We start from the raw sequence: 26,763 nt of genomic DNA on the forward strand, positions 1-26,763 counted from the left end.
CGACCGATTACAAGCGCAGATAATGGAGCAACTGATTGCCAGGGCAACCTCCCCCTCCCTCCGCACGGAGCTCCAGGGCCTCGTCAAGACAAGGGTCTAGGGCACCCTCCCCTACGCGATCAAGCGACCCGGAGCCCGGCCAACAGAAAGAGCCTATACACCTCTCCGAACCCCCTCCCCGACCGGTCCATGCGAGACCCAGCAACAGGGAAGAACCGGCCTACGCCGCAGAGAGACTAAATAGACGATTACAGGATCTAGAAGACCTGGCAGAGGAAGAAGAAGAGGGAGAGGAGGAAAGTCAAGCCCAACAGCAGCATCGTACTCGACAGGACCAGGAGGTCCAGTACAGCCCAGACTTTACCCCCGAGGCCCTGCGTTACAGACCCCCGACTCAACTCACGGGTGAGCTTGAGGCACGACCAGCCCCGAGGAACAGCACCTGGGTACACGGGCCTTGGTACCCGCCAGGTACCAGCCCACCACGACACGTAAGAGGAGACTCGCCTAGGAGGCCTCTCCCCCAACGCTCACCGATGTGCCAGCCATCCATGGCATCGTACCTTGGCACACCGACGTTCCCAGACTTCACACACGAGAACAGAGCACAGTACACAGAGCTACGAATGTGCTTAGAGACAATGATGTCCGATGTCCCAGATGAGACGTACAAGTATGCTATCCTACTCAAGCACCTGAAGGTGCCCAGAGCGCATAATATAGCGCTGGCATATTCCAACTCAAGTACCCCATACACCGCGGCTCTAGTAGCCCTCGACCAACGTTATGGACGCATATGGGACTACGTAATACAAGAGATAAGGAATATTGACCGTCTACCCCCAGCCACAGACAATCGCTCATTAGATGACCTCTCTATCAAGGTACAATCCCTGGTAGGGATGCTGGGGGCACAAAAGGAAAAGGGTATGCACGAACTGTATGCGAACTCTAATGTTGAGAGAATAAGCTTCCGCCCGCCCGACAAGAGCGCTTCAGGCGGCAAAAGGACCACCGTGATCCCAACGGTCCCGAGCCATCCCTCCTAGACCTGGCCGACTTCCTGGCGAGAGAAGTCAGCAGCCTACGACTGGATACGTTCGTGCGGAGCGTACCAAGCTCCAGAGAGGGACCCAGGAGATCAAACGATGGCCGCAGGCTGGTGACCGTCATGCACCAAGCCGAATCAGTACCGCGCAACAAGAACCACAGTACCCCCTCGACGAAAGAGAAGTGGAAGATTGTATGCCAGTACTGCGAAAAGGAACACTGGCTGTCACACTGTGACACGTTCAAGAAGATGACCGCCGACGAGGTGAGTCAATGGATAAAGTCCAACCGCCGCTGTTACCGCTGTGCGTGCAGTCACATGGCAGCCGAGTGCCGCTTAAAGAAGAGGTGTAGTCGGTGTGACGGAGCCCACTTGGACGTTTTACATGACAGTAACAGAAGAAAGCCCGCACCCTCAAGCAGCACAAAGGCAAGTGTTATGTACATTGACCCCGCCAGCAGCGGGGGCGCCCGGGTGCTCTTGAAGGTGGTCCGCGTAACATTGAGCTACGAGGACAAGGTCATGGACACCTACGCCGTCCTTGACGACGGGTCAGAAAAGACCCTTCTCCTCGCGTCCGCTGCGGCCCAGCTGGGGCTGCGGGGGAGCGAAGAAACGATGACGATTCGGACTATAAGAAGAGACCTGAAGACGATCAAGGGTGAGAACGTCTCCTTCACTATCGCAGCAAACGGGCAGCCAGAGAGACGGTATAGGATCACTAACGCTTTCACCAGCCAAGACATAGGCCTGTCGCAGTACACCTACCCCATCGCCAAGCTGATGGACAAATACGTGCACCTGCGTCAACTACCTATACCGCTCATAGGCGGTGCCACCCCGACCCTGCTGATAGGATCCGACCATGCGCACCTCATCGTCCCGATGGACCGGGTCCACACTGGGCCCAGAGGCTGTCCAGCAGCAGTCGAGACCCGCCTAGGATGGACACTACAAGGCCCCCTCTCCAGGTCTCCCTACCGAACAGCAGCCACTCGCTGCCTCCACTCCAGAGTGACAGAAGAAGACACCGCCCTCTTACAGCACGTCGAGAGGCTATGGACACTAGAGACAATGCCCTTTAAGAACGAAAAGAAACACATTCGTTCCAAGGAAGACATTTATGCCATAGCCCTCCTCGAGCAGGGGACAAAGAGAGTCAAAGTCAACGGAGTGATGAGATACGCAACTCCACTCCTGAGGCGAGAGGGTATGCCTACCTTCCACGCCCCAAAAGAAGCGACGGAGCGGTATCTATCGAACACAGAGCGGCGCCTAGCCAGAGACCCCGCTCAAGCTACTGTGTACCGCGCTGAGATTGACAAGCTAATCACAGCGGGACACATAAAGAGAATTGACATTAAAGAGGCCGATCAGACGACCGAATCATGGTACGTGCCGCACCACAAAGTCCACCACAACGGCAAGGATCGTATTGTGTTTAACTGCAGCTACCAGATCGGATCACAAAATCTGAATAAAGAGCTATTGCCCGGCCCAACACTCGGCCCCTCTCTACTAGGCGTGTTGCTACGTTTCCGCCAGAACAAGGTGGCCATCAGCGGCGACATCAAAGGGATGTTCCTGCAGGTGCGACTAGTGGAAGAGGACAAGCCACTGCTGCGGTTCTTATGGAGAGAGAGGATCGGGGATGAGCAACCATCCATCTATCAATGGGAAGTCCTCCCTTTCGGAACCACATGCAGCCCATGCTGTGCTATGTTCGCACTGCAAAAACACGTCGCAGAGGACCCAGCAGCTGATGAAGAGGTCCGACAAAGTGTAGGAAATAGTTTCTACGTGGACAACTGTCTGCAAAGCGTCTCGACACCAGAAGAAGCCGAGGCCCTCCTACTCAAGCTCCGCGCCTCTCTGATCAAAGGCGGCTTTGATCTCCGGCAGTGGGCCAGCAGCGACCCTCAAGTATTGCGCAGCCTCTCCCCAGAGGACAAGGCAGCAAGCAGCGAGACCTGGATGGCGACCATCCCAGGAGAAGCCCAAGAAATGACATTAGGACTAGTCTGGCGCTTCAAAACAGACTCGCTCCATTATAGACACACACCCCTGACCAAGGAGCAGGGAAGGTCGATTTCACTACCGACCACAAGACGGAGTGTATACAGAACACTCGCCAGACAATATGACCCGTTGGGATGTATTCTACCTTACACCACCAGGGCAAAGATGATTGTACGAGCGCTATGGGACAAGGACCAGAGCTGGGACGATCCCATACCCGAACACCTTGCCTCCACATGGAGAGAGTGGGAGACAGAACTCAGCTTGCTCCCAGGTGTCAACATACGCCGCAGCTACTTCCCACCCACAGTGAGGCCGGAGACGTGCCAGATGGACCTGCACGTCTTCAGCGACGCCTCCGAAGTAGCCTACGGTTCGGTGGCCTACTTGCGGGCCCGAGAGGAGGGAGGAGAAATACATACTGCCTTCATCCTGGCTCGCTCAAGAATAGCCCCCCGCAAGCAACAATCTATCCCGCGTCTAGAGCTCTGCGCAGCCCTAGTAGGAGCGCAACTCGCCACGTTAATCCAACGTGAACTCACCATCCCGGTGCAAAGAACAATCCTGTGGTCAGACTCCATGACCGTACTCACATGGATCCAGTCCGATTCGTGTAGATACAAGGTCTTCGTGGGAGTCAGAATCACAGAGATACAAGATTTAACAGAAGCAGCATGCTGGAGGTACGTGGACACAAAACAGAACCCAGCCGACGTCATCACACGGGGAATGTCCCTGGATGACCTCACCCGTCACAATCTCTATAGTGACGGTCCCGAGTTCCTCAAGCTCCCGGAAGAAGAGTGGCCTACACCCACCCCACGGGAGGCGAGTGAAGAGGAGGCAGAGAAGAAGAAATCTATGTTCTGTGGGTTGACACACACACTAGTCCCCACAGATCCCAACATAGACGACTGCCCCACCCTTGAGAGTGCGCAGTTAAAGACATTCCTGTGGCACCACCCAGAGGTTCCGTCCACTACTGACATTACTGCAGCTAACTACGAAGAAGCAGAACTCCTTCTGCTACAGCGAGCCCAAAGAGACTCGTTCCCCGACGAGCTAGACTGTCTGCAGGGATCAAAGCCAGTCCCGTCAGACAGCAGACTGCTCCACTTGGCCCCTGAGAGCGACGCCCATAATCTCATCAGAGTGGGTGGTCGTCTGAGGAGAGCCCCAGACTTAACGGATGACGTCAAGTACCCGATAGTCTTAAACAGCTGACACAAGGTCACAGAGCTCATCATAAAGAAATACGACGAGGACGTGCACCACGCCGGGGCAGAGAGAGTCTTCGCGGAGATCAGACGTCGCTATTGGATACTGCAAGGAAGAGAAGCAGTACGACGCTTCCAGCGGACCTGTCTAGACTGTCGCAAGTGGCGAGCACAGCCCAGTATACCCCGGATGGCTGACCTACCCCCCTGTCGCCTCCGACTCGGCGACAAGCCCTTTCACTCCACCGGTATGGACTGTTTCGGCCCGCTGTATGTAAAGAAAGGAAGATGGACGGAGAAGCGGTGGGGTATTGTATTCAAATGCATGACCACCCGAGCGATACACATAGAACTCCTTCCAACCATGAGTACGGACTCATTCCTTATGGCCTTCCGGAGATTCACATCGCGGAAAGGAAAACCGTCTATATTATTGTCTGATCACGGGACAAACTTCAAAGGCGGAGAAAGAGAGCTGAGAGAGAGCTTCCAAGCTATGGGCCCAGAACTTAAGACCCACCTCGCTCCCTCTCAGATTGATTTCCAGTTTAACCCCCCGAATGCACCTCACTTCGGTGGAACTTGGGAACGAGAAGTACGTTCAATAAAGACAGCCCTGTACGCCGTGCTTGGGGCCCAGACCGTGGCGGAAGAAGTCCTCACGGAGATCGAGGGAGTATTGAACTCAAAGCCCCTCGGTTACGTCTCAAGTGATGTAGCAGATGTCGACCCAGTCACCCCCAACATTCTCTTGATGGTGCGGCTGGACCCCGCGCTCCCACAGACAGTGTACAGACCTGAAGAAGCGAACGGCCGAAGAATGTGGAGGTACAGTCAAGTATTGGCTGACAAGTTTTGGAACAGTTTCCTCCTCCACTATCTACCTCTCTACAGACCCGCCAGAAATGGGTAAAAGAAAGAGACAATTTGACGGAAGGCACAGTCGTCATGATTATCAACCAGTCACTACCCCGAGCTATGTGGCCGGCCGGCCGCGTAAGCAAAGTGATCACTGGTGCCGACGGAAAGGTCAGAGCGGCAAAAGTGCTCGTCCAGGGGCGGACATACACCCGACCCGTGGCGAGGCTGATAGAGTTGCCAAGGCTCCCCGACTCTCTTGATGACGACCATGACCCCCTGACTTTGTGAATTGCCCTACTCCTCACAACGGACATTGAGTAGTGGACAGTGCGGTTAATCTGTCTCTGCTTATCTAATTAGGTGCGGACTAATTAGGAGGCGGCTGTTACAAAGGGTCAGATTAAACCGAATATATATATTTATTACTTGAGATATATTGTATAGTATTTGTATATCGTCTGATATCCCTTGTATATTCTTTGTACATATACACGGAATATCCCTTTACCTAGTACAGGCCAGACCATAATATTCGTTCTCCTATTGGACAGCGATCCCCTAGGTGCCACGGCCATACCCCCAATGTCTAGTTCAAAGTCACCGCTAAGACATGCCTGGACATGCCCGGTTCTGCGCAGGAATACGAGACAGAAATAAGGCTGGTACTAGATTGTTCACCTTACGTATAAATACGGCGCAGGTGAATACAGCAGGTAGTCTTAGTAACAAGTTGAAGCCTCACACCACGATACAACGTGCTGTGAAGTGGGCCCGTTTTGCCCCGAAATAGAGCCTTGAGACCGCGTGCGAATTGATAGCTGAAGTGTCAGAGTTTAACGCTGTATCGTCGAGTTCGACCTATTCTATTATTAAGTAATAGTCTATTATGTATAGTGTATCGTGCGGCTACCGTTCTACAGTGACCAGCATTACCAACGTTTCATCGTACCGAGCTAGTGTGCTTATCCAGGCTGGGCGGCCTAACCTGGTGCCGTCATCCGAGGAGCCCTAGACGAGAACCGTGTGGATATGTACACTGGATAACCTACACCGACGACTACAGAGCCCTTTTCGGCTGGATTATATTTGCTTTGGTCCTGTAGCTGTTGGAGCGGAGAACTCTGAGGCTGGCTAGCTTTCCTCCATGCGGCACTGCATACCGGAGAATAGCTGTTGTTTGTCTACGGATCAAGGGATTATTGCACTGTCTCCTGTACCTGGAGTCTCCTTATTCCTCGTTGATCCAGACTTTTGCTACCGACAAATCCTCTCCCCTGCTGGCTTACAACCGGAGGGAACCCTCTTAGTATCTCCAGCTGATCTACTAGTGTACCATATATAATTCTTATGATACAGGTGGTATTAATTATCTCCTGCGTAATATGCTCATGGACTTACGCTCTTGACCTATTCATGCACATTCTTCGCCTTACAAGCGCAACTCTCAATCTTGATAAGTAATGTAAGATAATCTTCGTGCTCTTCTAATAAATATTCTTCTAAACAGTATTTCTTGTGAAGCCGTGTTATTGTGGGGGTGTTCATCTCATATACATGTGTACTGTATGGCCAGTAGTAATGTACATAACTCAGTAGTGGTTTAATGATACCATACTTATTCAATACAGTCAGGGAATTGTACCCCTCAGTTACAATTGGTCCTTCGAGCCGGAGGGTAACTAGCGTAATATTAATATAATATTAATATTAACATGGCCAATGATGAACACTCCACAAACGGTTCTCCTAAGCTAGATCGCCCGGAGCGCAGACGGCAGCCACCTCGTTACCTAGAGGACTACGCTGCCAGTCTACTACCTAGCTTTATACAGACGTTAAACGCGGAAAAAGCGGATAGTAAAAGTATGTCAAACCCTACCGACCAGGCGACCCCGCCAGTAGAGACCCTAGTGGGTTCTAACGTAACTGAACAAGCTCACGGGGGGGACCAGGAGGGACATGACATGACTCTACCCCCCGCCAACGTCAACGAGGTAGTCCCCGGAGAGCTCCAGGATAAAGAAAGCCCTCCAGGGACGGAACCCGACCCACCACCAGAAGAGACGCGCACCCAGGAGATGGACCTCCTCGGAGCGCGACCGGAGAACGGATCTCCAACGAGCACTGCCAGAAGCCGATCACCTCCATCAGTGTCTTCCCCCAGCGAGGCGGACAAGATGCTAGCGCAGGCATTTATCGCCACCCTGGCAGCCTCCACTGAACGCGATCGACTCCAAGCACAGACGCTTAGCGAGCGCGAACATTCTTCCATGGAACAAGAGCGCCTCCGCGCGCAACACCAAAGTGAGCGCGAACACTCTACCATGGAAAGAGACCGCCTGCAGGCTCAACAACTAAGTGAGCGCGAACAATCTGCAGACCAAAGAGAACGCTTCCACGCGCAGCTCCAAGCGCAAGCCCTTAGTGAACGCGAACACTCTGCGATCGAGCGAGAGCGCTTCCAGGCGCAGCAAATGAGTGACGACGACCGCATATGCCTGGAGACTAGACGCCTCCAGACGGAAGAGAATATGGAAAGAGACCGCGCCGAAGCCCAGCGCGCCGCCGCCGATGCACAGCGCGGAGCCGCCAATGCACAGCGCGACGCAGCCCAAGCCCAGCGCGAAGCAGAGCGCGACCTCGCTCACATCAAGCGCGAAGCCGAGCGCGACCGATTACAAGCGCAGATAATGGAGCAACTGATTGCCAGGGCAACCTCCCCCTCCCTCCGCACGGAGCTCCAGGGCCTCGTCAAGACAAGGGTCTAGGGCACCCTCCCCTACGCGATCAAGCGACCCGGAGCCCGGCCAACAGAAAGAGCCTATACACCTCTCCGAACCCCCTCCCCGACCGGTCCATGCGAGACCCAGCAACAGGGAAGAACCGGCCTACGCCGCAGAGAGACTAAATAGACGATTACAGGATCTAGAAGACCTGGCAGAGGAAGAAGAAGAGGGAGAGGAGGAAAGTCAAGCCCAACAGCAGCATCGTACTCGACAGGACCAGGAGGTCCAGTACAGCCCAGACTTTACCCCCGAGGCCCTGCGTTACAGACCCCCGACTCAACTCACGGGTGAGCTTGAGGCACGACCAGCCCCGAGGAACAGCACCTGGGTACACGGGCCTTGGTACCCGCCAGGTACCAGCCCACCACGACACGTAAGAGGAGACTCGCCTAGGAGGCCTCTCCCCCAACGCTCACCGATGTGCCAGCCATCCATGGCATCGTACCTTGGCACACCGACGTTCCCAGACTTCACACACGAGAACAGAGCACAGTACACAGAGCTACGAATGTGCTTAGAGACAATGATGTCCGATGTCCCAGATGAGACGTACAAGTATGCTATCCTACTCAAGCACCTGAAGGTGCCCAGAGCGCATAATATAGCGCTGGCATATTCCAACTCAAGTACCCCATACACCGCGGCTCTAGTAGCCCTCGACCAACGTTATGGACGCATATGGGACTACGTAATACAAGAGATAAGGAATATTGACCGTCTACCCCCAGCCACAGACAATCGCTCATTAGATGACCTCTCTATCAAGGTACAATCCCTGGTAGGGATGCTGGGGGCACAAAAGGAAAAGGGTATGCACGAACTGTATGCGAACTCTAATGTTGAGAGAATAAGCTTCCGCCCGCCCGACAAGAGCGCTTCAGGCGGCAAAAGGACCACCGTGATCCCAACGGTCCCGAGCCATCCCTCCTAGACCTGGCCGACTTCCTGGCGAGAGAAGTCAGCAGCCTACGACTGGATACGTTCGTGCGGAGCGTACCAAGCTCCAGAGAGGGACCCAGGAGATCAAACGATGGCCGCAGGCTGGTGACCGTCATGCACCAAGCCGAATCAGTACCGCGCAACAAGAACCACAGTACCCCCTCGACGAAAGAGAAGTGGAAGATTGTATGCCAGTACTGCGAAAAGGAACACTGGCTGTCACACTGTGACACGTTCAAGAAGATGACCGCCGACGAGGTGAGTCAATGGATAAAGTCCAACCGCCGCTGTTACCGCTGTGCGTGCAGTCACATGGCAGCCGAGTGCCGCTTAAAGAAGAGGTGTAGTCGGTGTGACGGAGCCCACTTGGACGTTTTACATGACAGTAACAGAAGAAAGCCCGCACCCTCAAGCAGCACAAAGGCAAGTGTTATGTACATTGACCCCGCCAGCAGCGGGGGCGCCCGGGTGCTCTTGAAGGTGGTCCGCGTAACATTGAGCTACGAGGACAAGGTCATGGACACCTACGCCGTCCTTGACGACGGGTCAGAAAAGACCCTTCTCCTCGCGTCCGCTGCGGCCCAGCTGGGGCTGCGGGGGAGCGAAGAAACGATGACGATTCGGACTATAAGAAGAGACCTGAAGACGATCAAGGGTGAGAACGTCTCCTTCACTATCGCAGCAAACGGGCAGCCAGAGAGACGGTATAGGATCACTAACGCTTTCACCAGCCAAGACATAGGCCTGTCGCAGTACACCTACCCCATCGCCAAGCTGATGGACAAATACGTGCACCTGCGTCAACTACCTATACCGCTCATAGGCGGTGCCACCCCGACCCTGCTGATAGGATCCGACCATGCGCACCTCATCGTCCCGATGGACCGGGTCCACACTGGGCCCAGAGGCTGTCCAGCAGCAGTCGAGACCCGCCTAGGATGGACACTACAAGGCCCCCTCTCCAGGTCTCCCTACCGAACAGCAGCCACTCGCTGCCTCCACTCCAGAGTGACAGAAGAAGACACCGCCCTCTTACAGCACGTCGAGAGGCTATGGACACTAGAGACAATGCCCTTTAAGAACGAAAAGAAACACATTCGTTCCAAGGAAGACATTTATGCCATAGCCCTCCTCGAGCAGGGGACAAAGAGAGTCAAAGTCAACGGAGTGATGAGATACGCAACTCCACTCCTGAGGCGAGAGGGTATGCCTACCTTCCACGCCCCAAAAGAAGCGACGGAGCGGTATCTATCGAACACAGAGCGGCGCCTAGCCAGAGACCCCGCTCAAGCTACTGTGTACCGCGCTGAGATTGACAAGCTAATCACAGCGGGACACATAAAGAGAATTGACATTAAAGAGGCCGATCAGACGACCGAATCATGGTACGTGCCGCACCACAAAGTCCACCACAACGGCAAGGATCGTATTGTGTTTAACTGCAGCTACCAGATCGGATCACAAAATCTGAATAAAGAGCTATTGCCCGGCCCAACACTCGGCCCCTCTCTACTAGGCGTGTTGCTACGTTTCCGCCAGAACAAGGTGGCCATCAGCGGCGACATCAAAGGGATGTTCCTGCAGGTGCGACTAGTGGAAGAGGACAAGCCACTGCTGCGGTTCTTATGGAGAGAGAGGATCGGGGATGAGCAACCATCCATCTATCAATGGGAAGTCCTCCCTTTCGGAACCACATGCAGCCCATGCTGTGCTATGTTCGCACTGCAAAAACACGTCGCAGAGGACCCAGCAGCTGATGAAGAGGTCCGACAAAGTGTAGGAAATAGTTTCTACGTGGACAACTGTCTGCAAAGCGTCTCGACACCAGAAGAAGCCGAGGCCCTCCTACTCAAGCTCCGCGCCTCTCTGATCAAAGGCGGCTTTGATCTCCGGCAGTGGGCCAGCAGCGACCCTCAAGTATTGCGCAGCCTCTCCCCAGAGGACAAGGCAGCAAGCAGCGAGACCTGGATGGCGACCATCCCAGGAGAAGCCCAAGAAATGACATTAGGACTAGTCTGGCGCTTCAAAACAGACTCGCTCCATTATAGACACACACCCCTGACCAAGGAGCAGGGAAGGTCGATTTCACTACCGACCACAAGACGGAGTGTATACAGAACACTCGCCAGACAATATGACCCGTTGGGATGTATTCTACCTTACACCACCAGGGCAAAGATGATTGTACGAGCGCTATGGGACAAGGACCAGAGCTGGGACGATCCCATACCCGAACACCTTGCCTCCACATGGAGAGAGTGGGAGACAGAACTCAGCTTGCTCCCAGGTGTCAACATACGCCGCAGCTACTTCCCACCCACAGTGAGGCCGGAGACGTGCCAGATGGACCTGCACGTCTTCAGCGACGCCTCCGAAGTAGCCTACGGTTCGGTGGCCTACTTGCGGGCCCGAGAGGAGGGAGGAGAAATACATACTGCCTTCATCCTGGCTCGCTCAAGAATAGCCCCCCGCAAGCAACAATCTATCCCGCGTCTAGAGCTCTGCGCAGCCCTAGTAGGAGCGCAACTCGCCACGTTAATCCAACGTGAACTCACCATCCCGGTGCAAAGAACAATCCTGTGGTCAGACTCCATGACCGTACTCACATGGATCCAGTCCGATTCGTGTAGATACAAGGTCTTCGTGGGAGTCAGAATCACAGAGATACAAGATTTAACAGAAGCAGCATGCTGGAGGTACGTGGACACAAAACAGAACCCAGCCGACGTCATCACACGGGGAATGTCCCTGGATGACCTCACCCGTCACAATCTCTATAGTGACGGTCCCGAGTTCCTCAAGCTCCCGGAAGAAGAGTGGCCTACACCCACCCCACGGGAGGCGAGTGAAGAGGAGGCAGAGAAGAAGAAATCTATGTTCTGTGGGTTGACACACACACTAGTCCCCACAGATCCCAACATAGACGACTGCCCCACCCTTGAGAGTGCGCAGTTAAAGACATTCCTGTGGCACCACCCAGAGGTTCCGTCCACTACTGACATTACTGCAGCTAACTACGAAGAAGCAGAACTCCTTCTGCTACAGCGAGCCCAAAGAGACTCGTTCCCCGACGAGCTAGACTGTCTGCAGGGATCAAAGCCAGTCCCGTCAGACAGCAGACTGCTCCACTTGGCCCCTGAGAGCGACGCCCATAATCTCATCAGAGTGGGTGGTCGTCTGAGGAGAGCCCCAGACTTAACGGATGACGTCAAGTACCCGATAGTCTTAAACAGCTGACACAAGGTCACAGAGCTCATCATAAAGAAATACGACGAGGACGTGCACCACGCCGGGGCAGAGAGAGTCTTCGCGGAGATCAGACGTCGCTATTGGATACTGCAAGGAAGAGAAGCAGTACGACGCTTCCAGCGGACCTGTCTAGACTGTCGCAAGTGGCGAGCACAGCCCAGTATACCCCGGATGGCTGACCTACCCCCCTGTCGCCTCCGACTCGGCGACAAGCCCTTTCACTCCACCGGTATGGACTGTTTCGGCCCGCTGTATGTAAAGAAAGGAAGATGGACGGAGAAGCGGTGGGGTATTGTATTCAAATGCATGACCACCCGAGCGATACACATAGAACTCCTTCCAACCATGAGTACGGACTCATTCCTTATGGCCTTCCGGAGATTCACATCGCGGAAAGGAAAACCGTCTATATTATTGTCTGATCACGGGACAAACTTCAAAGGCGGAGAAAGAGAGCTGAGAGAGAGCTTCCAAGCTATGGGCCCAGAACTTAAGACCCACCTCGCTCCCTCTCAGATTGATTTCCAGTTTAACCCCCCGAATGCACCTCACTTCGGTGGAACTTGGGAACGAGAAGTACGTTCAATAAAGACAGCCCTGTACGCCGTGCTTGGGGCCCAGACCGTGGCGGAAGAAGTCCTCACGGAGATCGAGGGAGTATTGAACTCAAAGCCCCTCGGTTACGTCTCAAGTGATGTAGCAGATGTCGACCCAGTCACCCCCAACATTCTCTTGATGGTGCGGCTGGACCCCGCGCTCCCACAGACAGTGTACAGACCTGAAGAAGCGAACGGCCGAAGAATGTGGAGGTACAGTCAAGTATTGGCTGACAAGTTTTGGAACAGTTTCCTCCTCCACTATCTACCTCTCTACAGACCCGCCAGAAATGGGTAAAAGAAAGAGACAATTTGACGGAAGGCACAGTCGTCATGATTATCAACCAGTCACTACCCCGAGCTATGTGGCCGGCCGGCCGCGTAAGCAAAGTGATCACTGGTGCCGACGGAAAGGTCAGAGCGGCAAAAGTGCTCGTCCAGGGGCGGACATACACCCGACCCGTGGCGAGGCTGATAGAGTTGCCAAGGCTCCCCGACTCTCTTGATGACGACCATGACCCCCTGACTTTGTGAATTGCCCTACTCCTCACAACGGACATTGAGTAGTGGACAGTGCGGTTAATCTGTCTCTGCTTATCTAATTAGGTGCGGACTAATTAGGAGGCGGCTGTTACAAAGGGTCAGATTAAACCGAATATATATATTTATTACTTGAGATATATTGTATAGTATTTGTATATCGTCTGATATCCCTTGTATATTCTTTGTACATATACACGGAATATCCCTTTACCTAGTACAGGCCAGACCATAATATTCGTTCTCCTATTGGACAGCGATCCCCTAGGTGCCACGGCCATACCCCCAATGTCTAGTTCAAAGTCACCGCTAAGACATGCCTGGACATGCCCGGTTCTGCGCAGGAATACGAGACAGAAATAAGGCTGGTACTAGATTGTTCACCTTACGTATAAATACGGCGCAGGTGAATACAGCAGGTAGTCTTAGTAACAAGTTGAAGCCTCACACCACGATACAACGTGCTGTGAAGTGGGCCCGTTTTGCCCCGAAATAGAGCCTTGAGACCGCGTGCGAATTGATAGCTGAAGTGTCAGAGTTTAACGCTGTATCGTCGAGTTCGACCTATTCTATTATTAAGTAATAGTCTATTATGTATAGTGTATCGTGCGGCTACCGTTCTACAGTGACCAGCATTACCAACGTTTCATCGTACCGAGCTAGTGTGCTTATCCAGGCTGGGCGGCCTAACCTGGTGCCGTCATCCGAGGAGCCCTAGACGAGAACCGTGTGGATATGTACACTGGATAACCTACACCGACGACTACAGAGCCCTTTTCGGCTGGATTATATTTGCTTTGGTCCTGTAGCTGTTGGAGCGGAGAACTCTGAGGCTGGCTAGCTTTCCTCCATGCGGCACTGCATACCGGAGAATAGCTGTTGTTTGTCTACGGATCAAGGGATTATTGCACTGTCTCCTGTACCTGGAGTCTCCTTATTCCTCGTTGATCCAGACTTTTGCTACCGACAAATCCTCTCCCCTGCTGGCTTACAACCGGAGGGAACCCTCTTAGTATCTCCAGCTGATCTACTAGTGTACCATATATAATTCTTATGATACAGGTGGTATTAATTATCTCCTGCGTAATATGCTCATGGACTTACGCTCTTGACCTATTCATGCACATTCTTCGCCTTACAAGCGCAACTCTCAATCTTGATAAGTAATGTAAGATAATCTTCGTGCTCTTCTAATAAATATTCTTCTAAACAGTATTTCTTGTGAAGCCGTGTTATTGTGGGGGTGTTCATCTCATATACATGTGTACTGTATGGCCAGTAGTAATGTACATAACTCAGTAGTGGTTTAATGATACCATACTTATTCAATACAGTCAGGGAATTGTACCCCTCAGTTACAGTGTTGTTGAAACAAGTAAAATCATCTACCAGTGCAATAAGAGAATTTGACTGTCTATTTCAATGTCTTGAAATAAATACAAAATATCTAGGATTCTCGCCATGAGCTACTTATTTGAACAAAATAGACATACAGCTCCTTTAAGTTCACAACTGCAATACATGGGCCATCCAACACATGTCAAAACTGAGTTAGATGGCTCTTCAGTGCATCAGTTCTTCAGGGTCGAATTAATCATCATCTATTTTTTTTCTTCCTGTGTATCCCAGCTGCCCGGTAACAGACCACACCCCCTATGAGATCATCCGGTCCCAGGAGCTGAATGCTCTGCTGGGTCCTAAAGGCAGCTCCGAGGCGGTGGATCTGGTCTGCGACCTCCACAACACCACAGCCAACATGGGCCTGTGCCTCATCGCCTACTCAGACCGAGACTGGATCTCACTCCACATCTTCAAGTACTTACAGGCAAGTGGTGTAAAGTAACTCAGTATTTTCTACTCAAGTACTGTACTTAAAGGAACACGCCACCATTTGGGGAAATTAACTTACCGTCTTCTCCAGAGAGAGACAAGAAGATAGATACCAGTTTCCTCTCTGTGCGTCAGTAGAAAGCTATCTGGCTGCACGTTAGCCTAGCTTAGCACAATTAATGGAAGCGGACATGGCCGGTTAGCCTTCGGGAGAGGTGTTAGTTGGACAATGCCTAGGCTAACCGGCCAAAATGTTGGCGTGTTCTTTTAAGTACAATTTTGAGGTAAGTGAGTATTTTCATTTTAGGGAACTAAAATGTACTAACATTTGTACTTTTACTCCACTACATTTCAAAGGAAATATTGTACTTTTTACTCCACTCCATTTGGAGTAAAAAGTACATTCGTGGCAACAGTGGCTCAGGAGGTAGAGCAGTCGTCTGGCAATCCGGAGGTTCCGGTTCGATTCCCGCTCCTCCCGGGCAGCGTGTTGATGTGTCCTTGAGCAAGACACTTAACCCCTAATTGCTCCCGATGAGCAGGTTGGCACCTTGCATGGTTGCCTCCGCCGTCGGTGAGTGAATGTTTGAGTGAATGGGTCAAATGTGAGTAACAAATTGTAAAGCGCTTGGGATAAAAGCACTATATAAAAAAGCAGCCATTTAACTGAACCCATCAGTTACTTTGAATAAAAAAAAATTGCATAGAAAACATGGCAAAGATGTATGAAGATTATACATTTTCACATTTGAAGCCTGTCAACTTCAAGAGGACGTAATCAGAGCAGCATAACTGGACCACATACCACTTTAACATGACCTTTAATCAGAGCAGCATAACTGGACCATATACCACTTTAACACAACCTTTAATCAGAGCAGCATAACTGGACCACATACCACTTTAACATAACCTTTAATCAGAGCAGCATAACTGGACCACATACCACTTTAACATAACCTTTAATCAGAGCAGCATAACTGGACCATGTACCACTTTAACATAACCTTTAATCAGAGCAGCATAACTGGACCACATACCACTTTAACATAACCTTTAATCAGAGCAGCAGAACTGGACCACAGACCACTTTAACATAACCTTTAATCAGAGCAGCACAACTGGACCACAGACCACTTTAACCTGTTAATCTGCAAGCCGTATTTCCCCTAAAGGTACATGCCTAAGTAAATGGAAGATTGCTCCACTTCTGCAAGGTCAATTTGCATGTTCTTGGTATCTAGGAACATCTAGGGACCTGGGGGTATGTATTTCCAGTGTCAGAAATATTGTGTCTGTTACTAGGCTTGAGTAAATTGTGATGAAACAAAGGAGAATATAAATTATGATTTATAATTTTTGCATCTTTGATAAAAAATGTATACGGGTAGGAGAAAATGCTCACTGAGCTCATTCACCACCTTATTGAGATCATGTGTACAAAAAATCTAAGCAAATGAACCGCGGGAAGATGATTAAACAGAAGGATTTGTAGATACAGTAATTAATGATAATCGATTTTAATTATAAATTCATATTTGACCTTGAACTTGACCTTGACCTTATTATGGCCAAATCATACATCTATGGATAGGGAAAATGCTCCTCTTTCCAATGGCAGGGTTGAATCTGGATTTAGTCATTTCCGATAAATCGTATAAAACATCGGTAAAAATGAAAATATACACTTTGACTACTGTTTTTGATAGGGTTATGGTCTTTACTCTTGGCTACAAAAAAAAATATTTAAAAACATTGACCTCTTAACATCCAAGGGCCCACATGTGGACGATTCTTTGCCGACCTCTAGTGGCTCGGGTGTGCATTTCTTTTAATACAATATATGGATAGAATTAAAGCCCTATTTGTTGCCTGTCGATTGCCCTTTCAGGTGACAAAATCCGTTCAGCGGTTCTCGAGTTACATGCCGATATGTGAGGCGTGCCCCAAACTACGCAAAAGTACACATTACCACCCCCGACTCCCGGGGCTCTAGCTCCGTCAATCATTTGGCGATCTCGAAAATCTTTGCACAGGGTTGTCGCCAATGAGTGTGGCTTTCCAATGATATCCCATGATATGATAATTGGGGATATAATTGATCGATTTATGATAAAGAAAAGAAAAGTCCCCTATAGGGGGACTTTACAAGTCAATGGTTTGAGGATTGAATCACTGGAATACACAAACATCATGTAGAATGCATCATTTTACTTTCGATACTTAAGTACATTCAATATTAAATACTTATCCACATTTACTTAAGTAGAACTTTGAATGGAGGATGTTTACTTTTACCAGAGTACTATTTTATCTGGGTATTTCTACTTAATTAAAGTACTTCTTCCTCCACTGGTTTTCTGATTGGGTTGCATGTGATCTGACGTGTATGAAGATTCATGTCTGGACTAACATTACACTAGCCTCCCGTAACCCCAATCATCAGCAAATTCACTTTAACTATATTCATAGAATAGATCGTTTTAAATCTTTTTATTTTTCATGAGGTTTCACATTCAATCGACAGATCTACAGAATGTTCAGTGTCACTCTCATGAACAATTTTCCTTGTGCTCCCCACTCAATCTATTCTCCCATCTCTCACTCACACTTACACACACTGGGACATACACACACGTACACGCGCACACACGCACATACAGGCATACACACACACACAAACACACACATACACACACACACACACACACACACACACACACACACACACACACACACACACACACACACACACACACACACACACACACACACACAAACACACATGCACACTTGCCCACGTACAGGCACACACACACACAAATAAACAAATAAACAAACAAACAAACAAACAAAAAATAATAATAATTGGGCGGCTACGTGGCGTAGTGGGCAAGGCGCTCGCCACGAATGCGGAGACGCTGGGCTCGCCTGTTCGAGCCCAGCGCTCCACATTGCTTTCAGTTTAGCTGGTCATTCATACTAATACACATTGGCCGTATTAGGGGGTGGGAAACTGATGGGTGGGGATCGGGCGTTGTGGACAGCGACTCCTACAGGTCGGTTGGTGCGCCTGCGCAGTAGAATCAGGAAGTGTCGGGGGCAGCGTGAGCCTCCCACGCGTTACTCCTCGCCACTGAGAGATCGAGCTGCGCAGGTGAAAAGATGCGACTGCTGTTACCTCAAGTACCGGAGGGGACTTGTGCTATGTATGACTTAGTCCACATTGCAGCCGGCTTGTGGGAGGCAAGAAACAGCGTTCGTGACAGGGGAGGGTTGAATTGGATGATACGAAATTGGGATGGGAGAAAATATAGAAAAATGGGAGAAAAAGTGGATAAAAAAAAAAAAATAATAATAATAATAAAATTAAAATAAATAAAATAAAGGGACAGTAAGTAAATTATAAGTAAATAAGTAATAAGGAATAAAAGTGCAAATGTCGGTATTGTAAACAGTGACAGTTTATAGCACCCAGTTGCTCACACCCGCTTATCGATGGCCACTCCGACAGGGAAGGGTCCGGGCCGCTGCATGTTCAGCTCCCGTTCCCAGACCCGACCCCGTGGGGGCGGGGTTTGACAGCCATGCGCAGGCAACCAGGCACTTACACGCAAACAAAGAGCTTCAACAGATCAGCTAATCTAATCTGCTAAAACTCCATGTCTGTTATATTAGATATGACACATTTATAGGACTACATTATGAGTTTCCAGTTGAGTATAGAGTGGATTCCAAAGTTCTTGAAATAAGTGACACTGGTTGTGCTTTTCAAGCGTTATCTTTTCTAAGGGAAGAAACTGAGATATTTGTTCTATGAACATATTGAATGTTGGTGACATTTAATTTTTCCATAGAAGAAATATACATTTCTTTGCAAAATATGTTATGTATACCAACAGTCTGCATTTCTTTTGGTCTAAGTGGCAGTTTGTTATATTATTTAATAGATAGACGCATGGTGATAACTCAAATTCCAGCTCCATGACAGATTTAGTAAGTGAATCTTGTTCCAGAAATGCTTCAATTTGCTACATTGCCAGAACATATGCAGAAATGTTCCTTCTTTAATTTTACATCTTGGGCTGTTGACAGAATCTGGCTATGGGGCGACAATAATGTGGTCAAGAGGCATGGTTTCTATCTTTAGCCTTTGGCGTGGTTTATTATTCACATGGTAAAGCAGCAGCACATGAGTTCTCCTCTCCGTGAGAGGCAGGTGGGGAAAGAGGTAGAGGGGGAGGAGACATCTCCTTAAATACTTGCCACCTGGTGGCAGTATTAGTGGCTCCGCCTAGAGCGCCCTCTAGTGGAAAAAGTTATATATACAGTTAGACAGTTACTTGCAATCCTACATAGAACCTCTAACTTTAACACTCCCACTTAGGGTTATATAGCTCACTGTATAACCTCTTCAAAAACAATTTACAAAGAAAATAATACAATTCAGAACATCAAAAGAATATGGCAGTCAATATTTACACACCAAACATGACCTCTGCAAATCTCTTCAATTTCAGTTTGGAAGCAGGTTTCGTCATAGCGTCTGCTACCATGTCGTCCGTTGGACAGTAAATCAGTGTCATTCTTTATTCTCTGATGACAGATCTGATGAAATAATATTTTATATCGACATGTTTACATCTCTGCCGGCACACATGGTTTCTAGCAATCACAATGGTTCCCTGGTTGTCCTCCTAAACAACAGTCTTCTTATATACATAGGTATCCATCCCTTCAAGCAGTTGTTCTAGATAAATACATTCCTGTATTGTCATAGCTAGAGCCATATATTCGGCTTCACAAGTTGATAGTGCCACTGTGGGCTGCTTCTTTGTTTTCCACGAAACCAGTGAGCTGTTTGTGTTCAAACTCACACAATATCCTGTGGTACTTCTTCTATCTGTGGTGTCAGCTGCCCAATCTGCATCACTGTAGGCTTTAAGCCCTAAGCCCTCGCTGCTCTTTCTGAAACACAGCTGTTTATCTGCTGTACCTTTGAGATAACGAAAAACATGTTTTGCTGTAATCCAATGCTCCTCTGTGTGGTCAGCAAAATGCTGTGACAATTTACTCACTACAAAACATAGGTCAGGGCGAGTACATGTTGTCAAATAAATGAGGCTACCCACAGCTTCTCTGTACATTTTTACATCTGTCAGTTTCTGAGCATCCTCCTGGTAGTAACATTTTTGATCACATGGTGTTTCCCTTGATCTACATTCTTGCATGTCAAAACGTTTCAGGATCTTTTCCACATATCTCTTCTGGGATATTTTTACACAATTGGCAGACTGTTCAAAGTCCATGCCTAGAAAATGCTTTAACCTTCCAAGGTCTTTGATCTTGAATCTGGTGGAGAGCATACCTTTCACCTGTTCTAGGTTTCTAGTGTTGTCTGCTGCGATGATCAAATCATCCACCCAAATGACGATGATCACTTTTCCTAACTATTTTGACTCTCTTGAGTAAACACAGGGGTCTACTGGGTTCTGTAGGAAGTGATCTTCAATGAGACATGTGTATTAAGCCCCAGTATACCCGTTCAGTTTGATAAGCCCATTAATCAGTGATCTGCTCGTCCGGCCTCCACAGCGTCCTGTAAGGCCGAGACTTTCAAACCCCTATGAATCTGATGAGTTCATCGAAGACGGTTATACTGTATGCTCGCCATGTCCCCTCGCGTCAAGGTGTTAACCTTGATAGGAGTTGCAAGGTCTATATTTTATTTAGCAAGCAAGATTTATTGATAATCCTTTCCTTAGTAAATCTACTTGAGAGTGTTCAAATAGGGTTACCATTAATCAAGTGATAATCCTTCCCTCGTATATCCATAGGGGACTGGTGAGTGTACATCTCACACAGCTTATATGGAGGAGGTATTTGTTCAAATGTTTGCTGTCAGGAAACCCCCTTACCATTGAATGAAATAGATTACAAATTATTTTGTCCTCTCTACGCTATTTTAGAGAAAAGACAGACATCTGTACATATTATACCTAAGATCTATACATAATGAATGAAGTATTTCTATGTCATGTGTCTCCCCGAATGACAATAATACTATATGTTATTCTCCTCATAAGATGAGCTGAAAGTCAAGTGCAGCGTTGTAAATCTAACCTGTAAAAAATTAAATAGAATGCTAAATAGGAGGTCAATCATAGGGAGGCCATCCTTAGTAAACCGGTCTTATTCTCAAGCTCCTTACACCGCACAGCTTTGAGAATAGACGCTAAAAGAATATAATCCTAAATAGGAGGTCAATCATAGGGAGGCCATCCTTAGTAAACCGGTCTTATTCTCAAGCTCCTTACACCGCACAGCTTTGAGAATAGACGCTAAAAGAATAGAATCCTAAATAGAAGGTCAATCATAGGGAGGTCATCCTTAGTAAACCGGTCTTATTCTCAAGCTCCTTACACCGCACAGCTTTGAGAATAGACGCTAAAAGAATAGAATCCTAAATAGAAGGTCAATCATAGGGAGGCCATCCTTAGTAAACCGGTCTTATTCTCAAGCTCCTTACACCGCACAGTTTTGAGAATAGACGCTAAAAGAATAGAATCATAGTATAGCTTACCAGTATTTTTAGAAGAAGTAACACGAAGAAAAAGATTTAGTTTCAAAAAGTTTTAATAAAAAAATACAAGAGTTACAAAAGAATGCACAATTATCATAGGATCTCTTACAGCAAAAAAAAGCCTCAAGTCAAAGTAAAAAAGAAAATACCTAAGAGCTTAGCATAGCTCTTCGAATCTAAAGAGTATTCTTCCTAGGGAGGTTTACTAAAAAATACCCAGGCTAGCTCCATTACACCGCTCAGCCAGGCCTGGGGCTACAAAAATCTCGATCTCAAAAAATCTCAAAAACTCTAACCCGGAGCGAGCGAGCCCGGCTTTATATACCCAGGTTCTGCATCATATCAAGACATCTTATTATTGGTCTAAAAATACAGTCATGCCATTCTACCAGCCAATCAACACACAATTCAGTAAGGATGAACTCTCCTCCCTTTCTAGTCGTTACAGTAACTGGAAAAGTAACAGATTACTTTGTGTTGTGAAAAACCCTAGTACGTCACTTGTCTTGTTTATGCATGTTTGCAATGATCTAAATTTTACAGAAAGATAGATATAGCATATATATACATGTATAATTCAATACTCATATACTTAAACACTGATTGATATGTTCACACATCATACATGTAGTTTTTTAAAGTGTATAATGGCTCTCTGCCCCAGAACTGCAAGGGTTAAAACCATGCAGCAGCGATCCACCTTCAAGGTCACATTCCTGGCTTCACGAACTGTAAGAGAGGCCCCTTAGTTATATCCAGTCTCCAGGCTACACAAGATATGGTAGTTTACACAAGTTACAGTTTTATAGTCTATAGTTCTTACAGTTTTACACAAGTAGGGAGAAAGAATACATAATAATAATAATAATAATAATAATATGTATTAATAATAATATTAATTATAATAATTAATTAATAATCATAACTTCTTCATAAATCACTGACTTTCAGTGCGCATTTGGTGCTTAGATCAGAGGCCTACTTGTCCTGTTATCAAGCTTATAATACATACTTATATTTAATCCTCTATATATACATGTTAAATGCTCAATATACCGCATCATACAAGTGACATAAGGCAGAGAGGTAACAGGATGTCAATATAAAAAGTGTCACTAGTTGTTTATGGGACTTCAACACCCCCTCTGTCATTCTGGTCGGTCACTTTCCACTGTCCTAATGGCGTCTGTACGGGGGGACGAGATGGCAATTGCGGGGTCACGATGGCTGTGACTCTCAACACCCCCTCCGTCATTTTGGTTCCCTGGTTCCCTGGCAGGACGGCCCGACAGGGTAGGGGCCACGTCGTTGCTTGGTAGCTGGCGGGAAGACTTGCATCTGTTGTTCCCGGCCAATGCACCCAGTTGTTGCCGTCTGAAGAACACAATGTCATAGTTCTATGGTCACCCCCTCTGACCTCTTGGACCTCTGTCGTAGTTTGAGGTAGGTCGAATTGTCACTTCTCGGGCGACCCCACGGGTCCCCGAAAACTGTAGCAGCAGTCCTCTATTAAAGCGTGGTTGGCCTGGTCGTGTGACCCTGTCCGTAGGCCACGCAGGACATCACAGATACAGTCCACACAGGACTCATCTCTTTTCTATCTTCCAGACCCAGTCTGGGCTCTCGTCGCCTTGTAACTTGGGTCCAGGCCGATGTCTCCCTGTCTCCATGTCACAGGATATGCGGGCATAATATCCCGTTTCATCGCCTGCCAATTCTCCTTCACCTTCGTCTGAGACGTCCTCCAATCCTGAGCTCCAGATCGAGCCCGAGAGTGACTGAAAGGTGGTGCCTCTCAGAGGAAGCCCCTTGCTGATAGGTCTCAGTTTGGCCGGTTTAGCTCTCTTGTTCCGAGGTCTAGGAGGTTCGCCCCTTGGGTACTGAACTCTCTCCCTAGATCTTGACCGAGATGAGGACCTTGAGGATGCTCTGGAGCTTGACCTATCCCGGTCTTCCTCCATTTTTGAGTCCTGATCTGGATCAGTATATTCCTGTTTGCTACTTGATGCTTCGTCCACCGACTCCGGGGGACATCCTAGTCGTCTAAGAATACTCCTGGCCTGGGACCTGGCAGGTTCTTCCCTTTCAGGTTCGAACTGTACTGTCGGTCTCCTGTGTGTGGATGATCTCCCTCTCTCCGTTGTTCGGGAGGAGTTCTGGGAATTGGACCTTTCCTTCCTGGGGACGGTTCCCGACCCCTTAGGGTTCGGAGGGGGAGTGAGAGGTACCGATGCAGGCTCATCGTCCTCGTCTTCCTCACCCTCCCCTGCTTTATCCAAGGCCAGGGTTATTGCCTCATGGTCCTTAGGTTCCACCATGAGACAGATCTCCGTGTGCTCTGCACTCCTTATGCTTGAGATCGCGCTGATTACTGCTTCCCCTAACCATATGCCTCTTTGGCCATATCCATCAGGTGTATGGCTAGTCGGTAGGGCATGTCCTTGGTACCATGGCCAGCATAGATTTCTCTTTTTTGCAGTAGTTCCTTCATACGGGACACCAGTTTGTCCCAGTTCTTTTGTGAGGACTGTACCTCCTTGTATCTGTATTGGCTTAGTGTCACATGGACAATTTTCTCCGTGTGAAACACATCATAATCACACTCAGTGATTACTGCCTTGCCTGGTTTCAGGGGCTCTTTTGTCCTTATTTCCATTACCTGTTTCCTCAGGTTCCGGTAGTAAGAGCCTCCTGCCGTTACCATGCTTGTTTCCCATCTACCATAGTTCGTCAATGACGGTCCAGTGAAGGTGAGAATTGACCATGGTGCATCAGAGTTGTCGGTCCAGACTGGGTAGTTAGTGACTGTTATGTCTGGTGTTTGTATGTGAGAGCTTGTAGATGTCACTCTCACCCCTGAGTGTTCACCACGGGGAGATGTATAGGTTGCTCTCGCTTGCCTCACTTCCTCGTGAACACGTGGTCCTGGGCTTATGCACTGCAGGGAGTAATCTCGCCCTGGGGTTGATGTAGCCATCGGTGTGGTTGATCCCCCCAGTGTCGGGAGTTGTCCCCTGAGTGTATATTCTCCTTTTTCAGGTTTAGGGGGTTCTTTTATTGAGTTTGGGACTCTTCTTTCCTCACCTATGGGTGTAAATCCCCCCATTTCATATCCGGAGGGATCGCTCATTGAGCGGGGAGCCCTCTGGTCCATGTACCTGTGGGTGGGAGCAGGCAGTGCTCGGCCTGTTTCTATGAGGCATGGTGCATTCAGTATCTGTCCCTGATGGTAACCAACTCCTGGGTCCTGACCATGTTCCTGTGCCATCCCCTCCTGGGTGTGTCTCGCACAGGTGGAGTGGAGCTCAGGGCTTTCAGGGTTAGTGAAACCCCCTGAGCCTTCTTGTTCCGGGCTTGTAGGCCGAGTATCTTGTGTTTCCTCATATATCCTCCCTTGTCCTGACCGGGGCCACGTAATTTGAGCCCTCTGGTCTGAGTGACTCACTGCTTCCCTTGGTGTTCCCGAGGGACCAGACCATGTCTGGTTTCTGTATGCCAGCTCGTTCATGACCTGTGTGAGGTCTCCGACCATAGTGGGCTCGATTTCCTCGAACAGGTTTCCCCAGCCATTACGGTAGTGTGGTGTCCATGCTTCCATTTGAGCTCTGTGCACTGTGTTTGCTTGGTATTTATCCGGGATCAGCAAGACCACTGCCATTGATGCGGCTGGTATTTCTTGGTAGGCTTCCAGGAAGCACCATATGCTTGTATTGGCATCATAATGCCAAATCCCTATTCCAAACAAGGTCATAACTAGGCTTGTTATCCCTGCGTCCTGGGCTTGTCTGAAAATGTTCCTGTAGTATGCCAGGAGTACTCGGGTTTGGCTTTCAATGTCTGCTCCTGGCAGCACGTCCTGCATGTCAATTGTCAGTATCCCCGCGTAACCCTTATTTTTAAGTAGGTAGGGGACTCCCACCAGCACCGTGCCATCCTTAAGGAGGTTATGAGGTTGTCCAGCCACTTCTCTAGCACACCAGTCGGTGTAGCCGGGTCCTGCCATATCCTGTATGGTTTTTGCCATTCCTCCTCCATTACGTAGGCCTCGGTTGGCCGGGTTAACCACAAACGTGTGGTTTCCTTTTGGTACAATGTTTTGTAACCATATGGAACAGACCCATAGGTGCTGTATATGCTTCGGGTTTCCTGGTTGAGTTCTTGGTTTAATAGCACAAGAGATTTCATTTAATCTTGACATGCCAGGTGGCATGGTCTGCTCCCCTCGCGGGGAGTTTGGTGTAGGGATTTGGGGCAGTGGGTTCCACTGTCCCTGAAGTCCCAGACTGTCGGGCCAGTATGCAGGGGCCGTAGCTGTCGTGGCCTTCCGTGTTCCAATTACCGCCTGCTGTACAGCCGGCAGCTCTGGGTATAGTGATTCGCTTGGTTCTGTGAATTCCTCACTTCCCGCAAACGTTTCAGGGGACTCTGGGTGTTCTCCCCGCTCTCCTAGGTAGTCTAACCTCCTGCCGGGTGTAAAAACTCCCAATCCATCATCCGAGGGTAAATCCTCGTCCTCTGTGATGTGGGAATGATTGTGAGACATCCTGTTAGCTCCTGTTAGCTCTGGCTCGTTAGCCGGCTGTTAGCTCCTGTTAGCTCTGGCTCGTTAGCCGGCTGTTAGCTCCTGTTAGCTCGGGCTAGTCAGCTCCCAGTTGGCTAGGGCCAGTTCACTTCCAGTTAGCTCTGGCTCGTTAGCCGGCTGTTAGCTCCTGTTAGCTCTGGCTCGTTAGCCGGCTGTTAGCTCCTGTTAGCTCGGGCTAGTCAGGACCCAGTTGGCTAGGGCCAGTTCACTTCCAGTTAGCTCTGGCTCGTTAGCCGGCTGTTAGCTCCTGTTAGCTCGGGCTAGTCAGCTCCCAGTTGGCTAGGGCCAGTTCACTTCCAGTTAGCTCTGGCTCGTTAGCCTCCAGTTGGCTAGGGCCAGTTAGCTTCCAGTTAGCTCTGGCTCGTTAGCCTCCAGTTGGCCAGGGCCAGTTAACTTCCAGTTAGCTCTGGCTCGTTAGCCTCCAGTTGGCTAGGGCCAGTTAGCTTCCAGTTAGCTCTGGCTCGTTAGCCGGCTGTTAGCTCCTGTTAGCTCTGGCTTGTTAGCCTCCAG

General features: G+C 49.3%; 1 protein-coding gene across 1 annotated transcript in view; it reads left to right on the forward strand.

Moving 5' to 3' along the window:
* LOC311226702 (N-acyl-aromatic-L-amino acid amidohydrolase (carboxylate-forming) B-like) overlaps positions 1-26,763 on the forward strand; it is a gene marked incomplete at both ends in the record, with an annotated part of 81,793 nt that overhangs the window by 25,374 nt on the left and 29,656 nt on the right. Inside the window, one exon of the mRNA XM_084312114.1 lies at positions 14,888-15,083. Within this exon, the coding sequence (XP_084168240.1) occupies positions 14,888-15,083 (196 nt within the window). The remainder of the gene's footprint in view (positions 1-14,887; positions 15,084-26,763) is intronic.

The sequence above is a fragment of the Notolepis coatsorum genome, assembly GCF_963971535.1.
Source record: "Notolepis coatsorum genome assembly, chromosome: 4".
Classification (NCBI taxonomy): domain Eukaryota; kingdom Metazoa; phylum Chordata; class Actinopteri; order Aulopiformes; family Paralepididae; genus Notolepis; species Notolepis coatsorum.